The sequence below is a fragment of the Sycon ciliatum genome, chromosome 6 (assembly GCF_964019385.1).
Source record: "Sycon ciliatum chromosome 6, ocSycCili1.1, whole genome shotgun sequence".
Classification (NCBI taxonomy): Eukaryota; Metazoa; Porifera; class Calcarea; order Leucosolenida; family Sycettidae; genus Sycon; species Sycon ciliatum.
The window spans coordinates 1405968-1419023 of record NC_088648.1 but is presented as its reverse complement, the minus strand read 5'-3'; the positions used below and the strand labels follow the sequence as shown (position 1 = coordinate 1419023).

At 47.0% G+C, this 13056-nt stretch overlaps 1 protein-coding gene across 1 annotated transcript; it reads left to right on the top strand.

The window, feature by feature from the left end:
• Positions 1-10379: 10379 nt before the first annotated feature.
• Positions 10380-12599, top strand: LOC135819125 (myosin light chain kinase, smooth muscle-like). Its single transcript, XM_065332277.1, has one exon. It carries the CDS (start codon positions 10567-10569, stop codon positions 11683-11685), a length of 1119 nt encoding a protein of 372 aa, XP_065188349.1. The 5' UTR covers positions 10380-10566; the 3' UTR covers positions 11686-12599.
• The last annotated feature ends 457 nt before the right edge of the window (positions 12600-13056 follow it).

Here is a 13056-nt window from a genome sequence, read left to right as displayed (position 1 = left end):
TGATTATGTATGGTATTTGTTTTCTGTCTGATTGGTTGAAATTTATTGTTGTTATTGTTTTTGGAGGTGATGATTGCTTAGTCTGAATTCGTTTTTGTCTGTTGTTTGTACAGTAGACCGCATTCTGAAACCACAATAAAAGTGAGAGGTTGTGATTGACCTGAGGGAAATGAAGGGTGGGGAGAGGGGGGGGGGCAGGGTTGTTTGAATACTTGAAAACAAGTCTATCAATAACGGTACTTGATAAATGCATATATCCAATATCCTCCATGTTTCTTTCATACACCCACAGAATGCCGATTATGTACCATGCATGAATGTTTTGTTTCTATATCTATGTACGTGAATGTATGTACGTGTATACGCCTTTTGTGTGTATGTATATATTATTCCCGTAGCTATGCAGAAGACGTTACTTCAGTAACGTCTGGCGCTAGCCAGGGTCCACACAGCTTTAATTCCCGTAGCTATGCAGAAGACGTTACTTCAGAAACGTCTGGCGCTAGCCAGGGTCCACACAGCTTTAATTTGGTATTTTTGTGTGTTTGTTTGTTTGTTTGTTTGTTTGTTTGTTTGTTTGTGTCACGCCTGGCGCTATCCCGTATCTGTCCCGTATCTGTCCCGTATCTGTGACTACAAAGGCTCTACAGGATTGTACATAACAGCTGTTTACAATATTACAATATTTGCGGGCTCCTTTATCTGTCCCGTACCGTACCAATATTCGTCGTATTATGCATACGACTCCCTGATGTAGAGTGGGATTTGGAAAGAAATAGGGAGACGAGGAGGAAATTAAATTAGAATAGACGCCGATTAGGTGATAGGGCTAGGCGGATAATGCTCGCCGAAATCCCTCATTCTGCTTTTCGGTCTGCTCAATATTCTGCTCATGAAAGTGCATTTTCTGCTGAAATTTCTGCTGAAATCCAGTTATGTAAAAATACACTTGGCACACATAATAAATTATTGGGTTCAGGATCTAAAAAGATGAGTCATGTGAAATACTAGACAAGGCATGAAAAAGAACACATGTGGCCGGCGCAGGCGCACTTCAGATGAAGGCTAGCCACACTACATAATATGGCCCAGTTGCAGCGATTTTCGACCTTCGTTGCAAAATGCTTGTTTTGCGAACATTTTCAAGTCTGACTTCACTGGTGTCGTGATCCACGGAATACCCGTCCGCGGCCCGGCTTGCGCAGCAAAAGATGATTTGATTTGAATCTTTTCACACAGCGGGCTTTTTCACCGAAGGTCGAAAATCGCTGCAACTGGGCCATATTATGTAGATCTACGACTCGTAGACTTCTGCCACTGGCCTGCCATTCAAGGCTGCTACCTTCCGCAAAGTAACAGTTCCGGCCACATTTGGTGGATGGATGGACTGCGTGTCGAAGAACGCGGCAAATTTGCTGCAAAAGCAGAACGTCGCACGCCAATTCCGTGGTAACTGTCATTTGACATGGCAGAGAATGCTTTTTCAGCCCCCGTTCTGCCGAAATATGCTCGACCCCCCAAACAGGCGTTTTCTGCCGAAAATTCTGCCGGCATTATCCGCCAAGCCCTATTAGGTGATAGGATGCGTCAGCATAAACATACTTTGGAAGAGAGATCCCGTCGTCTCCAAAATAAGCGTGAATGAGCGATTCAGTGCCGGTCACAGGAAACGTCGGAAGAGAGATCCCGTCGACTCCAGAACGTCCGTGATCGGTAGAGTCCGGCGGTACCAGGCAACGTCAGGACAGACATCCCGTTGATTCCAGAACGCCCGTGATCGGCAGAGTCTAAGCCGGTCCCAGGAAACGTCAGGACAGACATCCCGTCGAGTCCAGAACGCCCGTGATCGGCAGAGTCTAAGCCGGTCCCAGTAAACGTCAGGACAGACATCCCGTCGACCCGCAGAAAAACTAAATCTGCAGCCTCTTTTGCCGTCGAACAGGATACGTATTTATATAGGAGACTGTAAAGTTATGTAATGTCCAAATTTCGACGTGAGCAGCAGGTCACCCGCGTTGATTTTTTCGACGTGCGAGCCAAATAACGCGAGCTGAACTTTCGCGTCGCAGACATCCCGTCGACGCGCAGAAAAACTAAATCTGCAGCCTCTTTTGCCGTCGGACAGGATACGTATTTTAGGAGACTGTAAAGTTATGTAATGTGCTCCACAGGCAACCATGCATTCGGCGTCGTCATTGGCTCAACAGGTCAATGTACATGTATTACTACAAAAAGGCCAGAAAATCCGATTCCTGTATTAAAATCAACTAATGTTCGCTGGCGATTTAATTTCGCTGATTTCGCCGCTTGGTACCAACCGGCCAAAGTAAACGCAGGCCAACGTTTGTCATATAGGCAAATGATGCATGATTGAGCAATGGATGCATGTGAGAGCAAAAATACCGATCGATTTCAAATTTGACGTGAAACTGCGCGTCACGTCGGAAATAACGTGCATCTTAACCTCTCTAATCGAGAGGTTTCTATTTCTCATCGGCCAAAATGTGTTGATTTACAATATAAGTAAGAAAGGGTTTGCTCCCCACACCGGAGCTCGCGCTATTCCGCCGACTTTACTTGACACTTGACTGACTCACGACTGCCATCCAGAGCACACGAGAAGTCCATCGAACCTTCGACTCGGCAAACCTGCAAGAAAGCACCACTTCCTGCTCAATACACAGTGTTTCGGGGAATTCACCCCTCATCAGTTGAGCTTGAGTAGGCTGAGGAAGATTGTGCCTGAAGAGCACCACTTATATAGTGCTCTCCAGGCACAAACATCACCAGGGATACAAACTTACAGCGACGCTCCGTTTCCAGCGCGACAAATACCTCGTGAACACCAGATAGCAGCGTGAGTCAGTGTCGCTCCTGGACGGTGAGACAGACGTCGAGGACCCTTGGTCATTCGCAACGCTGTCACCTCCAAACCAACTAGTCGCAAGCCCGCGCTGGGCACAACAGTACGAAGTAGTGGTTGCGACTTCGGCGATAATTTGTAAGAAAGGGTTTGCTCCCCACACCGGAGCTCGCGCTATTCCGCCGACTTTACTTGACACTTGACTGACTCACGACTGCCATCCAGAGCACACGAGAAGTCCATCGAACCTTCGACTCGGCAAACCTGCAAGAAAGCACCACTCCCTGCTCAATACACAGTGTTTCGGGGAATTCACCCCTCATCAGTTGAGCTTGAGTAGGCTGAGGAAGATTGTGCCTGAAGAGCACCACTTATATAGTGCTCTCCAGGCACAAACATCACCAGGGATACAAACTTACAGAGACGCTCCGTTTCTCGTTTGGTATTTGTGTGTGTTTGTTTGTTTGTTTGTGTCACGCCTGGCACTATCCGTATCGGACGGCAAAAAAGCATAGGATGTTATAAATTTTTCAATTCTCCTATTTTTTTCAGGCATTCATACCCGTTCTTCCAAGTTGCTTCACGTTATTACCTTGCGTTTGAAAGCCCTATTTGAATATTGCGGGCAGCTGTGTTTGATGGTACGGTACGGCACGGGAGACGGTGTTGTATTTTTTTTTTCCTGGTTCCAAGCCTCTTGTACGGGCAAAATAAACACAAGTGCAAGGTCAACAGCTTAGTACCGAGAGAAAATGAGCTGAAAATTTAATGGCTGTGAAAACAGTCTTATACGGAGGAAGCTACAATGGCTGTGAAAACAGTCCAATAAGGAGGAAGCTAAAATGGCTGTGAAGACAGTCTAATGCGTAGCAAGGCGAGCCTCAGCCTGGACGAGGTCGACAGGCACAAGGTTGATGTGACGGCGGCGAACGGAGCGTGATCCTCGAAGTGTGTTGTATTACCCTCGATCGTACCTGTCCCGTACCTATCCCCTACCATACCGTGCCATCAAAGACGGCTGGCCACAATGTATTGTATTAATTTTGTATTGTATTTATTTAAAAGGATTCTCCAAAAGCAAATGGATGCTTATCACGGAAGTCTCCCACATAAATATCGCAAGAAAAATGGGGAAATTGGGAGAGGAGAGTGGAAGATGAAGCATGGGAAGAAGGGAAATAAGTACCTAAATATCCAACTCCCAATACGAAGTCGAATGGAGGATAATCACGAAGCGGTGTTCCCTCTGTACCAGAGAAAAGTATCACATCCTGAACACGCTAGGGTCACCGTCCAGCCTCAACAAGCGCTCCGAAATGGTGTCCAAGTGCCGACACGAGAACAAGTATCTCCTAAAAAACCACGGTGTCACCTAAACATGTCTCCACAGCCTCCTGCCCACACCATTCACGTTCACACACCGTGCTCATAACACCCTGCCCACACCAGACATATCCATTTACATTGCGCTAATATCACACTGCTAGCTCTACAGCCTCCTGCCTACAACATCCACACGCATTGTTCACCACCTCCTGCCCACACCAGCCACACACTTCGCGCTTACACTGCACTGCTAGCCCCTGCCTTCAACAACCACACACTCTGCACACAGCCCCCTGCCTAAAACATCACCGCTACTGCGCTAGCCCCCACAGTCTCACACAGCTTTTTATACCACCTTCTCCTGGCATATATACCGGCATGGTCGGCACCCGATCTTCATGTTGCCTGATGATTGCGTAAGCATGAAACTTAAAGTAGCAGCAAACAAGCCTTGATTGTCCTTGTTGTTCTGTTGTGTATTACGCTCTGCCTTTGTGGTGTTGAGCACTGTCAAGCACTCTGGGTACATCCTTCGGTAAATATCGAGGTATAAAAGCAGGAAAGAAATCGACGAGGGAAGAAATCACCTCTGCAGATAATAGCGGGACATTTAGATGAAAAAAACCCAGCAAGGTTTAATTTCAAGGAAAAAAATTTCTCAAACGGAAAAGTTCGGAATTCCAGTCAGAGAATATCTATGCTGAGAGTAATGAGCCTTTAGAGCAATGCGAAATTGACAGAGGACTGAACGCAGCGGATGTGTTCTGGAAGTTTGTTCCATTCCACAGATAAACTGAAGAGAGGGGATTTAAGGAAATGGGCGCCAGAACGAGGTAAAACTATAGAGGACGGGTGACGACAACTAAGGGATACATTGAATTTGAAACGAATTAGCAAAGACGGAAACTGGTAAAACACATGATGAAAATACAGCAAGGACAGAATCTGACGACGCCACTTCAGGGATGACCAGTCACAAGTACGATTAAGAATCTGCTTCGGGGTTTCCCACTCAGGAGGGTGCCGGGTCTTACAAAGCAGATATGAACGAGCAGCAACGGCTTGCAGTCGATGCATATTCAAATAGGGCTTTCAAATGCAAGATCACAATGTGAAACAACTTGGAAGAATTAGTATGTATGCGAAGTGTATCGGGGGATGCATGCAGGGCGCGCGATAGTGCGGGTTCGAATCCCAGGTTATGTCTTAAAAAAAGAGGATTTTTTTAAAGAATTTATAACATCCCTATGCTTTTTTTTGTCTAGGTCATCAAGGCAAAAAGGCATAGCGTAGGGCCCTGAGCTTCCAAGCTCTCTCGTTACCTTCAGCCTCGTGAATATGGGCGAATATTCACTAGTATACAAACGGAGGAGAATAAGTAGTGAATATTCGCCCATATTCACGAGGCTGAAGGTAATAATAGACTTATACCTCTCCATATTCACCCTCTCGTCCCTAAAACCCAACACACGAGTCCTGTTGGTCATACATGTACATGTACGCAGAAGTCGTTGTTGCTTCAGTGTCGTAAACCGACTGGCGTGTTCTTTGCTTGAATTGGAGGGCGGCGTGTTCAGAATCTTGTTCAATCGATCGTGTACACGTACTGGTGCATGTGGCATGAGAGGTGACGACCTTGGAGAACACGCTCGTGCCATTCACCATGAAGAACACGCTCGTGCAGCGTTGTGGCGGGAGCCAATCATTAGAGAGTTTTCGTTTCGCGCGGCGATTTTTTTTGCCAATCCCAGAGAGGTTTCGTTTCACGCGAAGATTTGACCAATCCGCGATCATCGCGTTAATTCGCGAATCGGTTTAAAAACAATTTTTGTCAAATTATATAACTGCGTAAGATGGGTTTCTAATAGTTTTAACACGCCAGTCGGTTTACGACACTGAAGCAACAACGACTTCTGCGTACATGTACATGTACCGTATGACCAACAGGACTCGTGTGTTGGGTTTTAGGGACGAGAGGGTGAATATGGGGAGGTATAAGTCTATTATTACCTTCAGCCTCGTGAATATGGGCGAATATTCACTAGTTATTCGCCTCGGTTTGTATGCTAGTGAATATTCGCCCATATTCACGAGGCTGAAGGTAATAATATATACATACACACAAAAGGCGCATACACGTACATAATTATGGAAACAAAACATTCATGCATGGTACATAATCGGCATTCTGTGAGTGTATGAAAGAAATATGGAGGATATTGAATATATGCATTTATCAAGTACCGTTATTGATGGACTTGTTTTCAAGTATTCCAACCCCTGCCCCCCCCCCCTCGCCCCCCCCCCCTCCCTCTTCCCACCCTTCGTTTCCCTCAGGTCAATCACAACCTCTCACTTTTATTATGGTTTTAAAATGGGGTCTACTGTACAAACAACAGACAAAAACGAATTCAGACTAAGCAATCATCACCTACAAAAACAATAACAACAATAAATTTCAACCTTGTTTTCCGTAAATTGCCGCTCAATCGTTAACAAATCTGCCGAACTGTCTGTCATTGCTGATTTCAACAAACCTGATGTCATCTGTCTAAATGAAACATGGCTAAATCCAAGCATAGCGCTCACCATCTCCGGTTATACCACATTTCGTCGCGACCGACCACCTCATGATAACAAATCCGGTACGGCAACCAGAGGATATGGTGGAGTTGCGATTCTTGTCCAGCAAAATCGCTTCGGAAGAGTCCAAGTTCGCGACGACCTTGCTCGTCCGACCTGTGAATCCGTATGGGTTGAGCTTCACCCAATCTTAGGCTCCCCGACACCCATCCTCGTCTGCTGTACCTACCGTCCGCCCTCAGTCAAAACCACGGAAATAGACCACTTCTGTGATATGCTAGCTAGTGCTTTGGTAACCGTTCCCATGTCATCGTACCATGTCATAATGGCTGGGGACTTCAACAGTAAGCACAAACGGTGGTGCCCATCGGATTTAACGTGTCCTGCTGGGGCGGCACTTTTTCGCACCCTTACCTGCTTCGGTTTGGATCAGCTGGTGCACAGTCCAACGCACACAACATCTTCCGGAACACAGTCATGTCTAGACCTTGTCTTCACGAACCAACCCCTGCTGGCGACGGATGTTCACACAGCTTGCGCTCTTGGCTCCTCGGACCATCTCATGGTTTCATGCCAGTTCGCCGTCTCATTGCCCTCGGATCCAGACCTGCCACTTCCTTCTCGCAAACCGTTCCCATATCGCTTCCGTCGAGTTCCCTCTCAGTGCTGGGACTCTATGAACGCTGATTTCTCCTGCCACGACTGGTCGTTTCTGCAACCAGAAGGCTCTCCAACTGTTGACGCCGCGGTAGATCACTTTGCAGCCGTCCTTGAACGAGGGTTCCAACAGCACCTCTCTAACTTTGCTATCGGCTACAACAACCGGAAACATTCCAACCCAACATCCTCGACATCTAGTCCCCCATGGGTGACACGGTCCCTCGTATCTGAAGTGAAGCGCAAGCGTGATCTTTTCAGCATCTACAAGAAATTCCCAACGCCGGTTAACCGGGAGGCTTACCGAGTTCAACGCAACTTCGTCAAGCACCTTTCTCGTACCTCACACCGCTCCTTTCTAAACTCTCTTTCTGCAACACTCTCCTCCCCCGATCGCCCATCACTCCACCAATTCATTCGCAACCAGTGCCGCGGGACCTCCCGCGCGCCAATCCAGTACCTGACGGACTCCCATGGCAACCGCCAGCACGATGTGAAGGCGATTGCAGACACACTGAACAAGCCGTTTGTTTCATCCGGCATTCCGGAAGATCCGAATTGGGTCATTCCATCGCTGTCCCCAGCCCCTGAACTTAGCGCACCACTCACACGCGTCGTTACCACGACTGCTACCGTCTGTAAGCACCTCAAACTCCTGAAGAATTGTAAGTCCCCTGGCGAAGATGGCATACCCAATGAGGTTCTCAAATGGCTTGCGCCATCTCTGTCCTATCCCTTGTGCATGCTCTTTAACATGTCATATCGTACAGGAGTATTTCCGTCCGTCTGGAAATCTGCTGTTATCGTCCCGATCTATAAGAAAGGCCAACGCTCTCAGGCTGGCAACTACAGACCAATCTCTCTCCTTCCCGCTGTGTCCAAGGTCTGTGAACGTATTTTCTTTGAGTCTCTGTACTGCCACGTCACCCCAGCGCTTTCACCATCTCAATCCGGTTTCTGCCGTGGAGACTCCACAACTTTCCAACTAACACGTCTAGTACAAGACATCTACACCCAGCGGAACCTCAGGCGGCATGTTGGCATCGTGTTCTTTGACCTAGCGAAAGCTTTCGACACCGTCTGGCATCGTGGTCTGCTTGCAAAGCTAGAGTCCGTCTTCTTGGTACACGGTCCAGCCCTGCAATGGCTCTCATCCTATCTTTCCTGCCGCCACCAGACTGTCAGAGTATCTACCTTCCTATCAGACCCATTACTAGTCGTGTCTGGGGTACCCCAGGGGTCCATACTTGGGCCGCTCCTATTTCTACTGTACGTTAATGACTTGCCAGCCCTTGTACCAAATGTAAGTCTTTTTGCTGACGACACTGCTCTGATGTGCTCCGACAGCTCGGCAGACAACCTCACGGCCTCCATGCAGTCCGGGGTCAACGCTACAGTAACATGGATGGAAACCTGGAAACTGAAGCCTAACCTCGCCAAAACCGAGGCCATGTTCTTCTCTCCCTCGCCCCCCACTCAACTTCTGTATTTTCCTGGTCTAAATAGTACACCTATTAAAGTTGTTAACGAGCACAAGCACCTGGGCGTTATTCTCGACCGCCAACTCTCCTGGTCTCCACAAGTCCAGTCTGTGTGCAAGCGTGCGAGTGCGTCCTTAGGTATGCTACAACCCCACTGCCAACACTTGAATGATAACTGCAGAAAATTGTTCTTTAAGTCGTACATTTTGCCTATATTTGACTATTGCGATATAGCTTGGTGCGGGTTGTCTCAGACTTTACTCCACAGACTGGAGGTACATCAACGCTTGCTTCTGAAAATTCTGTTTCGAAAAGACCAAACATTTGCCTCCCTTTGTCTTTATAAACTTGCTTCCACGCACCCTCTTCTTGCCCGACATCAGCAGCATCTTTGTATCCTTGTGCAAAAAATCTTCCTAGCCCAAGTCCCGAAACATATTGCCAAGTACAACTGGTTTGTTACCACTAGACCAACACGCAATGCCTTATCACTGCCCCGAGCTAGTTCCTCTCTGTTTTTGAAATCCCCTTTCTTCTCAGCATACTCCCTTTGGTCTAACCTGCCTACTAGCATTAAGACATGCCAGGATATCAGGAAATTCACAGTCCAGCTTTCCACACTGTCTCATCCGAAGTGATCCCATGTATTATTAATGTGCCTCCCTTTCTTTTTCTCTCCCTATCTCCTTTCCCTCTCTGACAGCATCTTTCTTTTTTTTCCCTTTTAGCTTGCCGTGGTTGGCTATCACCTGACCTCTCATGTTTATTGGCAGTCTTCGGACGGGCCAGGAGATGTTGAATAAATAAATAAATAAATAAATAAACCAATCAGACAGAAAACAAACACCAAACATAATCACATGACTATGATGAGAGACGTACATTATATAACTGCGTAAGATGGGTTTCTAATAGTTTTAAATCTTTACAGTTTATTCCAGCCAGGAAATATATTCATGCAGCAACCAATTTCCCGCTTAAAATAAAAGACAATACGGTATTACTTTAAGGTTTACATGTATAACAGGAGAAACAGGTGCAGGGGAGGAGAGGAGGACAATGACCAAAGACAGGTGCGGGGATGAGAGGAGGACAATGACCAGACAAAAAACCATAAAGGTGCAAACACCAGCAAGAAATAGCATGGAGGCGATGTCAGCTGAATACTGGTAGCTTCTGAAGCTGGAGATTTCGCTTATCCCGCCCGCTATCACTATTTCGTAACGTAACAAACCTTGCAGGAAGTTGGGAAAATATCAAGTCGAGCCTGCTTCTGTTGCCCGATGTTACTAGCAGGCCTTCAATATGGAGCAAGGCTGAAACAGTTTGGATTACTAGAATCAGCGCTGAAAACCCGTTTTCCTAACAAATTCTTCACTTTCGTGAAGCTCACACTAAGCAATGTGTGGTCAATGTGTTCGGTTATATGGAGAGTTATCCCCGATGCGACCTTTTCAAAATACCTTTGCTTTGTTGTGGTTGCTCGACTGGACTTGGGACATTTCCGTGACATTATTTTGAATGTTGACCCTCCAGTTCGGATAGTCATTATTGCAGACCAGGAATTGATGTTCGCTCAACAATCCAGTGTATCGATTGCTCCGGCTGCAACAATGGCTGGGCGAACATCGGAACTATTACGCTCAATTCAAAGCGATGCCAAGCTCATGCCACAATAAAGAAGTGCAACATTTCCCCTACGGTTCTCCACCAGATTTTCCAGGGATGTCGTCATCGGAGAATTTGTCAGAATCACCGGTCTGCAACACTAGGGTATCCGTTCCGCACCAAGTCCAGAGTGTCCACCGTTTACAGACAATGCAGCCATCACGAAACGTCACGCCAAGCCAGATCGTTCAGGCTGCTCAGATCAATCAGCCTCCCCAGACTGCACAGGTTTTGCAGGCAATACAGCCTCCCCAGATCGTCCAGCCTGGCCAGATCGTTCTACATCCCCAGGTCGTCCAGCTTGAGCAGATCGTCCAGCCTACCCAGATCGTGCCCTTTTACACTCCGGTCCCGCATTACCAGCAAATACAGCCTGGTGAGACAGCCCAGATCACTCAGCCTGTTCCGATGGTTCAGTTTCCGACTTCGGTGCCATATTTCCAGCAAGCACAGCCTGCCCAGACTGCACATCATATGCAGATCTTCCAGCCTGCCCAGACCGTTCAGCCTGCCCAGACTGTTCAGCCTGCCCAGACCGTTCAGCCTGCCCAGACCGTTCAGCCTGCCCAGACCGTTCAGCCTGCCCAAACCGTTAAGCCTGCCCAGACCGTTCAGCCTACTCAAATGGTTCAGTTTCCCTCTGGGTTCACGTATTTACAGAAACTCCAGCATCGCCAGACTGCCCAGACTTCACAGCCTCCACAGACATTGCGGCCTACCCAGACTGCACAGCCTACCGAGACTGCACAGCCTACCCAAACCATCCAGCCTACCCCAATCGTTCATCCTGCCCCGACTGCACATCATCATCACAATCATGAGTGTAAGTGGTGTTTGAACAATGGTGAGGGTATAGTGTGTGCCGTGCGCTGCCAGACTGCAGGAAACCTAGCACATCACGTCAAAAAGGAACACGTAGGATCATCAGCATACAATCCCTATAACTGCCACTGGCAAGGATGTGACAAGAAATATCTGAACAGATATCACCTTTTAAGGCACATAGGCTCTCACACTAACCACTTCCTATGTACTCATCCTGGCTGTGGTAAATCATATACTAGGAGAGAATATTTAGAGATACATAGCAAACAACACACTGGCTAAGGACCGTTTCCCTGTTCTATCACCGGGCGCAATAAATGTTATTCCGCATCGTCAGACCTCCGCCTCCTCATGAAAACTCACCCCCGTGACATATGCATTATAGACGCTTGGCTGTTCACTATTGCGTTTTGAGTGCGGGAAAACTCTTCCACCACAAACGGATTTCAGGGCTTGGGTGAGGAGGCCAATGTACAGGATTCCGAACAGTACTGTGGAAAAGAAAAAGCTAGGAGGCTAGTGACTTGATGTTTCCCCCTGGTTCCCTGCCAGCAGCTTCACATAAACATAACTCATAGTGGAGGAAGGTGAGGCCACATCACCTTCAACATCTTCCAAAAGTCCACTCAGTCACAGTTGAAATAATTGTCCTGTAATGCGAGAGTATATGCATCATGTATTATGTTTTGCCTAAATCAATGCACAATACTCATGTCATGCAAATTATTAAAAGAGTCTTCTAAACAAGGTCCTCGTGTATTTGGTTGTCCCTTGTATTCCTTACCCAATGTATACCATTTGTCAATGCTTTTTGCATTTCGCCATCGTAGGGTATCTTCTAGGTAAAGATTGGAGTTTTGTTAAGATAACATTGTCCGAGGTCCCCTCATTTTTCAGAATTCTGTCTTTGCTTGTTATAAAACTTGCAATCAGTGCAATATTGTCTGTTTAATTAGACGTTGGCTGGTGCATCCAAATATCCCTGACCATCTCAACTGATAAAAATTGTAAATCTGTCACGTTCTTCTCTTTCTTCAAATATGAACTTAATGTGCGTCTCCAAAAAAAAAGAAGTGGTATACATCTCCAAATTAATGAGCCTATGTTCTTTTTGTTCCTGTTAGACTGGCTGCCCACGTCTAATGGTGATCATAGATATTGTGAGTTTTTTATTTTATTATTTTACAGAATGCACCTCCTACTGATAGACCATAACAAAGAGAGGAGAAGAAGAAGACAAAAGAAAATAATGATCGAGACAACAAAGGAGATAGACATACAATGTACTAGTAGGGGCTCTCAGGGAGCCTATGCCGGTGAGGCGGGACTAGCAACGCCGACCTAGGGTCTCGGCGTTAGCGCTATCCAGCACACCATAGACGGGATTACGAAACACGTATAAATAGATAAGTGAGAGGGAGGGAGTTGATGTTGATGTTGAGGCCGCGTCTCTGCACTCGATCGAGAAGGCGCAAATGGCTTGAAGCTGCTCCCATCCATACCAATGGCGCATACTCTAGGACTGGCCTCACAAAACCTCTGTAGACGGTTCGTTTGCCTGCACCATCGAGTACGCGAGCAACTTTGCGCAGGAAGCCCAGGCGAGAATTCGCCTTGAGTGCTGTTTTGTGGAGGTGAGTCTTGAAGGAGAGG

Bases quoted from the DNA above. Each gene is read 5' to 3' on its own strand.
- LOC135819125 (XM_065332277.1), top strand. From the start codon at position 10,567: ATGCCAAGCTCATGCCACAATAAAGAAGTGCAACATTTCCCCTACGGT.